The sequence below is a fragment of the Mastomys coucha genome, chromosome X, assembly GCF_008632895.1.
Source record: "Mastomys coucha isolate ucsf_1 chromosome X, UCSF_Mcou_1, whole genome shotgun sequence".
Classification (NCBI taxonomy): Eukaryota; Metazoa; Chordata; class Mammalia; order Rodentia; family Muridae; genus Mastomys; species Mastomys coucha.
In genome coordinates, this window is record NC_045030.1 from 76,270,791 (window position 1) to 76,282,909 (window position 12,119).

At 43.4% G+C, this 12,119-nt stretch overlaps 2 protein-coding genes and 1 pseudogene across 2 annotated transcripts; 1 reads left to right on the plus strand and 2 right to left on the minus strand.

Moving 5' to 3' along the window:
- Window positions 1-1,596: 1,596 nt before the first annotated feature.
- LOC116093205 (EKC/KEOPS complex subunit Lage3-like) lies at window positions 1,597-2,965 on the minus strand. Its single transcript, XM_031374596.1, has 3 exons — window positions 2,535-2,965; window positions 2,096-2,224; window positions 1,597-1,920 (listed from the first exon to the last, which is right to left on the minus strand). The coding sequence occupies exons 1-3, from the start codon at window positions 2,891-2,893 to the stop codon at window positions 1,776-1,778; spliced, it is 633 nt and encodes a 210-aa protein (XP_031230456.1). The 5' UTR covers window positions 2,894-2,965; the 3' UTR covers window positions 1,597-1,775.
- A 5,014-nt stretch (window positions 2,966-7,979) lies between these two features.
- On the plus strand, window positions 7,980-8,902 carry LOC116093211 (40S ribosomal protein S2-like). The gene is made up of 2 exons (XM_031374610.1): window positions 7,980-8,014; window positions 8,095-8,902. Exons 1-2 carry the CDS (start codon window positions 7,980-7,982, stop codon window positions 8,855-8,857), a joined length of 798 nt encoding a protein of 265 aa, XP_031230470.1. The 3' UTR covers window positions 8,858-8,902.
- An 880-nt stretch (window positions 8,903-9,782) lies between these two features.
- LOC116093219 lies at window positions 9,783-11,751 on the minus strand (annotated as a pseudogene).
- Window positions 11,752-12,119: the final 368 nt, after the last annotated feature.

Consider the following 12,119-nt stretch of genomic DNA (forward strand, 5'->3'; position numbering starts at 1 on the left):
TCTGATCCTGGGTGTGTCAGAGCACCTGGGAGTGGAGCTTCCTCTGGGTGTTGTGGGACTGGCTGTGGGGCTTGTGCCCAAAGACTGCTCTGGTCCCCAGCCCAGGCAGACCAGAAGGAACCGGAGTCACTGGGCTGGTGGAGTTCCTGTGTGCCTGGTCCTGCTGGACCCAGTTACTCCCCTAAAATATGTTTTTAAATGTTAACAAATTCAGATAAATTGAAATCATGTAACTTTTCTTATCATAATGCAATAAAAGTTTAAAAAAAAACACATGGTTTACCAAATCTAAAATGAAATTTAAAATAAATGGATGAATTTCTAGATGAATATGATTAAAACTAAGTCAAAAATGAGAGAAATAATTTAAACAAATCTATGACAAGTTATAAGATTGAAGAAGCATAATAATACCTCAAGACTAAAAATTTCATGCCCAGATGGCATCACTGCTGAATTCTAGATCTTCAAAGGAAAACTAATACTAATGCTTTAAAAACTGCTGTATAATTTAGGAAAGGAATAGTACCAAACACTTCAAGATGCAGGCATAGGTAAGGCTTTTCTGAATAGGACTCCAGCTAGTCAGGAAATTAGGCTAACTACTGACAGAACTACATAGGGAAACAAATTAAAACTGCACTGAGAATCTGTCTTATGAGCCCAGTTAGAATGGTTATTATCAAAACAACATGATAACAGATGCTGCTGAAGATGTGGGGAAATGGGAAATCTCATTGATTACCATTGTAAGCGAGTACACTAGTGTGTAGGCTTCTCAAAAAGTAAAAATACAGCTACTAAAGATGCTAATATAGCACTTCTGAACAAATATCTAACATTTTACATCTTGCTACAAAGGCACTTGCTCATCTTATCTTGTTACTTGCAACTCGATTAATATTAGCTAAATATTGGAATCAGCCTATTGTCTATCAACAGGAGAACAGATAATGAAAATGTGGCACAGGTAATTTTATTCACCCATCAAAAAATAAATTCACATATTACAAGAAAATGGATGAGCTGTAAAATATATTAAGGAAAGAAATTCAAGGCTCAGAGTAGAAACTCAAAATGTTCAATAGAAAAAATTTCCTTTTAATTTTTATATAAATATATTTATGTGGCACTTAGTGTAGGTAAATTCCAGTAAAGTAGAGGGGACAGAGGAGTGAAAAAAAACTTTATAGAAGGAGTAGGAAGGGTGACAGAACATATCTGATATGAAAATAAAAGGGGGAGGGATACTGAAGATGAAAGGGTTAAGGTTGGGATAGATGTGGAGAAAGGGAGAACAAGGTAGAGAGCACACAAAACAAAACAAAACAAAACAAAACAAGAAAACACAAGTGTGTATGAAAATGCCATGAGGAAATAAGCTGTATTGCATACTAAAATTAAAAAACAATCAGCCCCATTAAATGCTCTAAGACTATACTTAATTTAATTTTCTTTCCATATCCCAAACTGTTTTAAATTACTTTGGATTACTTAAACATTTAAATTCCAGAAGTTCTCCTCTACAAAAGCACACAGATGAGAAAATCTGGAGATTTCTGCCATAGTAAAGTAAAATCAGATGAAAAATATTTGTTATTTTTTATTTTGTTCAATCACATTTAAACACCCATTCCTTCAGCAACTGAGAAACAATGCAACTAAGAGACTGACTGATATGGAGCATACAGCATTGAAGCGCTGAAGTTTAAGTTCAAAATTACAATTACTCAAAACAGGAAACCCTTCTGACTTTTCTTGTGTCTGGTAACAAGTTAGGATTCACGACTTCTTCCTCGTCCCCGTTTGACAACAGCCACAAACTCCAGGCGCTGAATGTTTCTCATCACCAGGGAGAGCTGGTCAAGAAAAGAGTTGATGGAAATTCGGAAGAGGACAGGGTCTTCAGTAGTCCACCTACTAAAATTGAGAGAGAAGAAACACCATCAGGGAAATGATGAGGGATCTATTTAGATCCGTCACCCAATGCCTTCTTGCTTGCTTATAATCCCCCAGTGTCTCCCTTGGGTACCACTAGAGTGCACACTGCGTCCCAACCCTGAGGCCACCCTCTCCAGACTTTTGGAATACTGACACAGCCAGGATACTGTCATTCACTGTGAACTCCTGCTGAACCATCACTTGCTGGCGACGGGCATTTGCGACCAGGGACCTGCGGGCCATGTCTGCCTCAACAGCAGTCCGGAAAGGCACTGTTACAGAGCTGGGAGGAGATAATGTTAAGGGACCATCCACTGCATACTATACCTTGGCCTGGATATACCTACTAGGACTGCCTGGCAAAGAACCCTCCTGCAACCCAAGCCCAGTCACCTCTTACCTCCCTAGTGGTTCTGGTCTTGTTCTACACTCTTTAGCCCTCTCAGGCAAGGAGTCTCCTTGTCCTGCCATGACTGCCCATACTGCACCTGTCCGTCCTTTCCCTAGTCAGCTGTGCTCTGAAAGCCTTCCATGGAAGTTTTAGCCTCCTTATCTTCCCGAAGGCCCTGCCATTGTCTCCTAGGAAAGGATACAACTCCAGGAGTCGATTTCCAGTTGTTGATGCAGTATCTCCACTGGGTCCAGGGACAAGTGGCACCTGCTCGCTGTGGGGAATGAAGACGGCTGCCTCTTCAGCTGCTGCTCCAGACCCTACAGCACTCCCTGGGCTGGGACTTCCTGGAGCAGCCTGACTTCCAGGAGCAGCCGGGGGCCCAGGAGCAGCTGGCCTTCCAGAATCTTGTGGGCAACTCTGAGGGAAGTTGCTATGGTCACCTTCAGTAGCTGAATTTTGAGAGCTAGCCTGGGCATCGGGAGCTTGAGGCCTCCGTTGGCTCTCCTCACCTTCTTCAACCCCTGCTCTCCCATCTAAGCCCTCAACAGAGTCCTGCATGACTACTCTGGCTTTTCCTTTGGCACCCCAATCACGTCACTAACACAACCGTATCACTCTCAATTTGACTAAGAAAAGGAAGTTCTTGTGCCCAGCGTAGCGGGTTTATACATAGAACAGCACGTGAGGCCCACTGCGCATGAGCAAACAAGATCTCGCGAGGGTTGGTTCCCTTTACCTAGCGTTCTGTCCAGACTTGGCTGGGAGGGCGGGGAGGGAGGGGTGGGGGTCGCGGGCTTGGCATCTCTGAGGGCCAGAAAAGTACAGCTGTTTCACACAGCTTCTTCTCAGGAGACTTGTATAGGTTGTATAAGGACTTATATGGGACCCTTCAATATTGGTTTCCTCCAGGCTGCACCACCCACGAATGGCACTGATCCCAACAAACTTGAGGCTTTGGGAAGTTCAGTTAGGCAGCAGGAATGGGTATTCAGAGAACTTGTGCAAGCTGACTGACCAGTGTCCCTAACCCCCTGAGATGTTAAGACTCTGCTGTGTTGGTTCTGACGTACTACTCCACCCAAACGTTTCTGCATTGACTCATGACATCCTCACAAACAATTACAATTCAGTTCTCTTCATCTGGCATTGCCTAGTGACACTGATTATTATGATTGACAGGGTAAGCTTATCATGGCCCTCAATTACTGTGTTCCATAAGCAGGGTAGGCATATAGAAACTATCTGTTACAGCAGCAGCTTCTGTTTGGAGTCCAGGACACAAAGCTTGCCCTTTGTCATATGGAAGAGACGTATTTGCATGCTCAGCAAAGCCACAAGTGCTTTGAGGGGTAGAGCTTCTCCTGTGTTTTCTGCGTTGGGGGATTGTGTTTTCTGCTTGGAGGCAGTCAGGTGGTGAGGGGCTCTGGGTTCCTCTTAGGGTGTGGAAGAAGTGTGAGTAATGATGCAAGCTGATGACCAAGATGCTGCTGTGGCACAGGTAGCTGCTACAGCTGCTGCTGCTGCTGGTGCAGTTGGAAATATAAGACGAGGATGCTCTGCTAGGTCTTGAAGCCATAGAGTTAACCACTGACCTTTTGGTACTTAAGTGGTAGGACCCTCAATCTAGGCCCCCTACCATACTCAGAGGTACCTTATGTTCTTGCCATGAGTGGAGATACCCTATCAGAGTCCAGAGGGCAGGGTGAACTCATACCTGTAAGACAGCCTTTGCCAGGTGTGTGTGAACATCCTCGAAGATATTTTGTTCCATTGGCCAAGTCATAGCTAGATAGGTGCCTCAGGCCCACAACAGAGGGCTAGGAGGAAGATTTCTTTATGTGCATCCTATTCAGTGTAATCGTGTAAGTGGGGGGATGTTTGGTGTTGTTATTAACTACATAAGGCAGTCTTGGAAGAATACAGCCAGGGAAACTGGAAAAACAGCAAATTGGGGGTTGGTGAAAGCTCAGACATTGGTGTCAAATTTGGGGCAGAAACCTGAGTGCAGCTCTGGAGTATTTAGGTGTGGTGTGACACTATTACTGGGAACATGTGAATCAACATCTTCTATCACATATAGGGAATGGACAAAGATCTGAGTAACGTCACTACAAATATCCAACTTGGTGAACCAACAAGTTAATTTATTGGGGATTAGTTATAGGAGCAGAAATGACTCAAAGACAGCTGCATCATCAAAGCATTGGTAACAGGTCTGGAAACCTGAAGTGAACTTCACAACTTGCAGCCAGCTTAATAAGCTAGGAAATGTCTCTTTCAGGTTAAGGTGGTCTGAGCTTCTTTCAAGGAGCTTGGCTGATCTCTTCTGCATTTATGTGGCTCAGCTAGTCTGAGACTCTTCATTGTGGCTCAGCTTGTTTGAGATACTCTCTGATCAGTCTCTACAGCTTATGTATGCTTGAGGGAGAAGGGGGCTAGGCAGTTCCAGGGACATCTTAAAGCTTTTTGTTATAGGATGGAATATTTACCTATCTTTTTTTCCTTGCAGGATGGAATATTTACCTATCTTTTTGACATCCTTTGTCTTAATAAGCTTCCCTACAAGATAGAGGTTTTATATCAGAGGAAATTATTATACAGGTATCATGGAGGTAAGGAGTCCTGAGATAAAAGTAGCATCTGCATCAGACTGTTCCCTAACCAGATCTTTATTACCATCCTCTTTGTGGTACCTTTCTCATCAGAGACAGCATTCCACTATCTGGTCCTACATGACCAGCCCTTTTAAAGTGCAGTAAAGAGAGAACTCGAAGTGTCTGCTGGTATACTAGTGATGTTAGAACACAAAGGAGTCTGGGTAGGCCATGGTAGCCTGTGGCCAGGTTAACTTTTCATCAGTAAGGTCCTTATGAGATGTCAGTGGGATCGCTCAAGAAGGGATAGGATCTAAGAATATACCCTGATGGAAAGAGATTGTTCCCACCAAAAGTATCACCTAAAGTAAATGCAAATTCATTAACTTTCTTCTCCTCAACTTCATTTTGAACTGATTGACTGCTGAAGACCCTGAATACTTGGAAATTTCTGTTACTTTCTGCCTGGACCAGGTTGTTCTATTGATACAGACCATGCAGCATTTTTTTTTTTTTTGTTGTTGTTCTCATGTTTTTGCTAGGCCTCATTCAGGCAGAGGCAGCTAAGCCTAACCTAATATCACTTAGACTGAGCATCTCCCTCCCCCTACCCCCAGGAGATTGGGTCTAAGCACTGGCTGTCACCTCATCTTGGAGGCCTAATGGCTGGATTGCATTGGTCTTTTGGGACTCCCTACCTTATTGTTGGAGGGAGGTGCTTAACTTAAAACAAAATAAAGCAAACAAAAACTGGGCTACTTATCGCTATCTGACTTTCTTTTCAACCTTTGCCCCTTCATATTTTCTTGGAGTTTTCCTTGATTTGAAGGGAAGTGCCAGAATCCAGATGACCAGGTAGTCTCCAAGAAGGCATGTTAGGAAGTAGAAGAAATCAGTTCTGTATTGTCCTTCAGCATAAATTACAATTTACATTTTGAGATCTCTTCTCACTTTCTATCTTGAATTTTTCCTCCTTTCTCAATTTTTTTGTTTTTAATTGATGTATATTCATTGCACATGGTAGTACTTTGTTATGTTGACATTTTCATATTATACAATGTACTTTCTTTGAGTGTATTCACTCCATGACTTTATCTTTTCCCTCTTTATTCCCTTCTTTGTCCCCTTCATTCCCCTATACCATGTTGCTTCTACTTATACCTCATATATACATATAAGACTTTATACACCTCTATATAGTCTAAAATCCACAACTGAGAGAAAACTTGTGATAATTGTCTGAGACTGACTTAACTCCTTTAGCCTGACATTCTCCCTTTAGATACATTTTCCTGCAATTGAAATAATTTCCCTTTTGTTTATGGCTGTTAAAGTTCTATTGTTTTATTCTATTGATGTATGTATCTCACATTTTCAGTATCCATTCTTCTGTTGTTGGACATTTACACTGGTTTCATAACTTGGCTGATGTGAGTAGTGTGGCAATAAATATTGATGTGCAACTGTCTCTGTGATATGTAACTTAGAGACTTTCAGGAGGGATACATGGTGCATATGAGAGATCTAATTTTAGTGTTTTGCGAAGCTTCCATAGAAATTGAATTAATTTGCATTCCCACCAGCAGTAAATATGGTTCACTTTTGTTCACATCCTCACCTGCCTATCTTATTACTTATTTAATTTTTTAGAAAAGATTTATTAATTTTTTATTAGATATTTTCTTTATTTACATGTAAATTTCTCCTTTCCCAGTTTTCCCTCCAAAAACAAACAAAGAAACAAACAAAAACAACAAAAACAAACCCCTGTTGCCTCCCCCCTCCCCATGCCTGCCACCCCACCCTCTCCCACTTATTGGCCCTGGCATTCCCCTACACTGGGGCACAGAATCTTCACAGGGCCAAGGTCCTCTCCTCCTATTGATGATTGAATTTGCAATCCTCTACTATACACTTGCTGCCAGAACAATCAGACCCACCATAGGCATAATGTCTTTGTGCACTGTGTAAAGATTATCCTTGTATTAATCAAATGCTTATTTCTCTGCCCCCATAACTTGTTGCAATCCAGACACGGCATTGTAATGCTTGTCCCAAATATCTCCTATTTCAAGTTTGTGTAAACAATGCTCACCATTTATTCTCTGCGTTGTCAATAAAAGCTGATCAGCTAATTATTGGGCAGAAGAGAAAATAGGGTGGGATTTCTGACATCCAGGGGAGGGGAAGAGAGAGAAGAAGGGGTATTCAGACACAGAGAGGGTGAAAGGGAACATGCTGAGAGAACACATTTGAAGCCCAAAGAGCAAGACTAATAATAAAATGCAAGCATCTTAGGGATTTTGACTAGGAGGTAGCCAGATTAGCCTAGAGGATTAGAGTAGATCAAGGTTTTGTGCTGTAAAGCTTGTTTAAATAAATCTTGAAGTCTCAGTCTTATTCATTTGGGAGCTAGCCAGGGATATTGAAAAATACTGCTGCTTTAAAAATACTATTAGAAATATATATACACTTACATATATAGATACTCTTATTTACATTTCAAATGTTATCCCCTTTCCCGGTTCCCCATCCCTGGAAACTCCTATCCCATCTCCCCTCTCCCTGCTTCTATGAGGGTGCTCCCCCACCCACCCCTTCACTTCCACCTTCTGGCCCTGGCATTCCTCTACACTGGGGCATCGAGCCTTCACAGGGCCAAGGGCCTCTCCTCCCATTGATGCCCAACAAGGCCATCCTCTGCTACATATGCTGCTGGAGCCATGGGTCACTCCATGTGTACTCTTTGGTTGGTGGTTTAGTCCCTGGGAGCTCTGGGGGGTCTGGTTAGTTGATACTGTTGTTCTTCCTATGGGGTTACAAACCCCTTCAGCTCTTTCAGTCCTTTCTCTAACTCCTCCATTGGGGACTACTTCTTATATTGTTTCATATTGTTATGGTTGAGATAAAAGCTAGGAGAAGAAATGACGTCATGGCATTCAATGACTTGTCAACATTGAACTTCACAGGCTCATATATATTTATTTATCATTGTCTTCATTAAAAATATTTTCCTGCTTCTTCTTCTCTGGGAAAACACCAAATGGTGGATGATGCCAGTGCAGTGGGAGGGCCCAGAGGACCCAGGAGCCTAGGATTAGGAGGCCATGGCAGCTTCTTTGGAGTATTCGGTGGTCTTAGGGGCCATGGTCATGCTTGAGGCCATGGGGCTCATGGAGGTAAAGTTGAAGACAAGTATTGGATCACTGTCACCAAGGTGGGCCGCCTGGATAAGGAGATGAAGGTCAAGTCCTTGGAAGAGATCTACCTGTTCTCTCTGCCTGTTAAGGAGTCTGAAATTATTGACTTTTTCCTGGGTGCATCCCTAAAGGATGAGGTTCTGAAAATCATCCCAGTGCAGACACAGACTCGGGCTGGCCAGAGGACCAGGTTCAAGGCATTTGTCGCTATTGGGGACTACAATGTTCACATTGGTCTTGATGTTAAGTGCTCCAAGCAGGTTGCCACTGCCACCCGAGGGGACATCATCTCGGCCAAGCTCTCCATTGTCCTTGTGTGGAGAGGCTACTGGGGGAACAAGATTGGCAAGCCCCACATTGTTTCATGCAAGGTGTCAGGCTGCTGTGCCTCTGTGCTGGTGTGTCTCATCCCTGCCCCCAGAGGCACTGGCATTGTCTCTGCTTCTGTGCTGAAGAAGCTATTGGTGATGGCCGGTATAGATGACTGCTACACTTCAGCTAGAGGCTGCACTGCCATCCTGGGCAACTTTGCCAAGGCCACCTTTGATGCCATCTCCAAGGCCACCTTTGATGCCATCTCCAAGGCCTACAGCTCCCTGACCCCCCACCTCTGGAAAGAGACTGTGTTCACCAAGTCTCCTTATCAGGAATTCACTGATCATCTTGCGAAAACCCACACCAGACTCTCTGTTCAGAGGACCCAGGCTCCAGCTGTGGCTACCACATAAGGGTTTTTATATAACAAAAATAAATGAATTAAATCTGTTAAAAAATATTTTCTGATGCAGATTCAGGCATTATTTGAATTGCTTATTACAGAGTAAAGAGAAGGTCTTGAGAATTTTGGTACAATTACAAGAATAGTGTAAATATCTATCTAAATTTTTACAAAAGATATTTTACATAGGTTTACATCACTTTGACTGTGATTTAATACTGTTATTGTCATATAATTACACTGTACTCTTTCTTTCTTTTATTTTTTTTTTGATGGTGTATCGACTATTTTTTTAAGATATATTTTGGCTTAATTTAGATCATTATACAGATAGCTTGACTGACATTTGTTTCTTGACTATATAGTCCTCCAAGATCAAGTCATCTTAAAATTTGTTGCCAATCTAACTCAGTGATGTTTAAGCAATTCCCAGGCTTCCCACTGTTATGATATCAATGACTTTTCCCCTTTCTGTGATAAAACACCCTCACAAAAGCAACTTAATAAAGGGTTTGTTGTGGTCCATGTGTCACGATGACACATGCTGTGGAGGCTAGAGAATGCGTTCAGAGAGAAATTGAGGCTGGTCAGTTGCATGCCATCCACAGACAGGAAGCCAGTTTGCCTTCATCTTTCTATTGTGTCTTCAGTCTACAGGAATGGTACTGCCCACACATAGGGATAATCCTATATGTGGGCTGCCCCACCTGAGATAATCCCACAAGCTAACCTGGGCTACATGGTCCTCATAGGAGTTCGGAAAACCTTGTCTGCTAGCTGATTCTGTATCCAGTCAAATTGGCCAACAGTAATCGTATGTAATGACTAATTGCATAGCTTCAAAACTGTGTTCTCTAAAGGCAAGCATTACCTGTGCAGACATATATGAGTGTGCTCTATCTAATGTGGGTGGGGCACAGATGCCTTCTAGTCAACACTTTTATGTTTAACCTCACTGAGTGAAAATGGAAAACAGGCAGTTTCAAAATAAAACAGAGTGCATATCACAGAGCATCATCTCCTTAAAAGTGAAAGATTGTGTGTTAAAACCAGTGCATAAACAGACATAAAGAAACCTGCAGAAATTCCTGTTACGATTTGCTGCACAACTGGAACACTGTTTTTTCCCATATCCTTGATGTTATCTCTCAGTCGCTGAATCTCTCCGCTCATTGCTTCAGCTTCCTCCTTAAATCCTTCCTCAAGGAGAGCCTTTTGATTCTTCAGCTGCTTATTCAGCATAATGTTCTGGTCTTTGATGAGCTGCTCTCTCTCCTGCACCAGCTTTGTTCTTAGTTGCTCTAGGTCTTCCTTGTAACTTTTCTCTTGAGCTTCCATCAACTGCTGCTGCTCCTTCTGCTTCTGTCTTAGCAGCTCCTGCTCCTTCTCAGCTGCCTCCTTCTGGGTGCGCCCCCCTGCAATGGCCTTCTCCTGAGTAGTGAGGGCTGTATCTGCCTGCAGGATGGAACTCTCGATGATGGCCTGTGACTGCAGAAAGCGCTGGAAGACTTCACTTGCCTTCACCCCTTTCCTGGGAACCTGCCAGTAGTCATGCTCAATCTTCTCCCTCATGTCCATGTAGAGCCTGTATCCCCCAGGAACAAAAAATGTTGAACTATTTTCCATAAAGTCTTTTGAAATTCGACCCAGTTCTTCCTGGCAGTATTTATCAGATGCCTCTTCATTCTTTAACAGGAAAAGCCCTTTCTTCTCACCTATTAATTCCACCAGCTTCTCCAGGAATTGCTGACTTTTGTTCCTGAAGGAGTGCTCCATGAAGACAGCAGTGGCTTCTTTCTCACAGGCTGTGTGCTCATCCAGCAGCTCCTGGAGCGTGTCTGTGGGAAGCCTCAGTCGCTGGGCCATCTGCTCACTGTAGTGGTTGGCTGCCTTCTGCACAGCTACTGAATTCTCACACTGAGCCAGAGTTGTCACTGCATCATCCAGACAAGGCACCGCTCCACTGTTGATGGCATCCACATAGGTTGTCACCAGAATCCCCAGTCGATTCCCGGTGATCTTAATTCCGTCTCTGAGGGTCTTGATCTTGGCATAAGTGAAGATGTAAGAAACAAAAGCCTTCGTCCCTTCCCGAAACTTAGGATTCAGTTGGTCTTCTGAAATAGCCTCAAGTCGTTGTAAGAGTTCTATGTCATGTGTTGGCCGGTCAAAGACAAAATACTTCCGGTTAGGAAAGAAACGTCTAATGCATTCCCTGGACAAATTGGATGCTTGGAATCTGGGATTGTCACCTGGGATCAGCTTCAGGGCATGCTCCAAGTACTCATCCCTTGTGGCTTTTTCCCCATTTAACTTCCGCTCCAGCGTGAAATCCCAAACAGTCTAGACAAAGTCTGGGAAGAAACTCGCAAACTCTGTGGAATTCTTTATTCCAGCAGGATTTGGGGAAGACTTTGCTCTAATCAGCTCAGTGAGTTCTGTGACATAATACAGCTGCTCTAGGGCCTGGTGGTTGATGGTGTGCATGCTGTTGTAAATGAAGGTGCTGCTCAGAAGCACGCTGAGGGCGAAGATCCACAAGTCATTCTTAGGATCACGCTTTTCCACATCCCCCAGGCCCTTGGTGTCCAGGAGGACCAGGGTGTGCTTTGGCTTGGTAGGTTGTGGCATGCACCACATCCAGATGCCCTTGGTCTGAGACTGCACAGTGGAGCCCAGAGGGAAGCCATGATTCTGTCCCACCAGATAGTTCATCAAATAGGACGTCCCTGTACGGCACAATCCAACAATAGCCACGACTACCACTGGCTGAGAAATCTTGTCCAGAATCTCTATGGCTTTCTGGTTAACTGACAGCTGTTCATTGTGGTTTTCCACAAGACACACGGGAGCCATTTGAGGTTGGGTCGTAGCGACCTGCCAATCTGGTCCCACAGCACGGGTCCAAGTGCAGGGCTAGGCTCCTGCTGCCTCCTGGGGCTCATCTCTGGTCTCCTACACTGTACTCTTTCAACTGTACAGTATCCTGTGTGTATTAGTTACTTTTGCATAGATATGAATATTTTTTTTATGCAAGATGAAGGTTTATTTTCTCTCTGAACTAGTCATCTGCAGATAGGAAGACTAGAGCACATATAGCAGATGCTCCAACACCCAAGCCAGTGTTGTTCTAATACTGCCATGCTTTTTGCTTATTTAAGACATCTAAGTCAGGTTTGAAACCAAAGGCACATGGAAGAAAAAGTAAAGGGGGAAGGAAGGTCATGTGACAGTAGCATTTGAAGCAGGTAATCACATAACGATCTGCTTAT

Bases quoted from the DNA above. Each gene is read 5' to 3' on its own strand.
- LOC116093211 (XM_031374610.1), top strand. From the start codon at position 7,980: ATGATGCCAGTGCAGTGGGAGGGCCCAGAGGACCC. The intron at 8,015-8,094 runs AGGAGCCTAGGA...TGCTTGAGGCCA, and splicing joins TGGGAGGGCCCAGAGGACCC to TGGGGCTCATGGAGGTAAAG.
- LOC116093205 (XM_031374596.1), bottom strand. From the start codon at position 2,893: ATGCAGGACTCTGTTGAGGGCTTAGATGGGAGAGCAGGGGTTGAAGAA. The intron at 2,225-2,534 runs GTATCCTTTCCT...ATCTCCTCCCAG, and splicing joins GGAAATCGACTCCTGGAGTT to CTCTGTAACAGTGCCTTTCC. The intron at 1,921-2,095 runs GTCAGTATTCCA...TCTCAATTTTAG, and splicing joins AATGACAGTATCCTGGCTGT to TAGGTGGACTACTGAAGACC.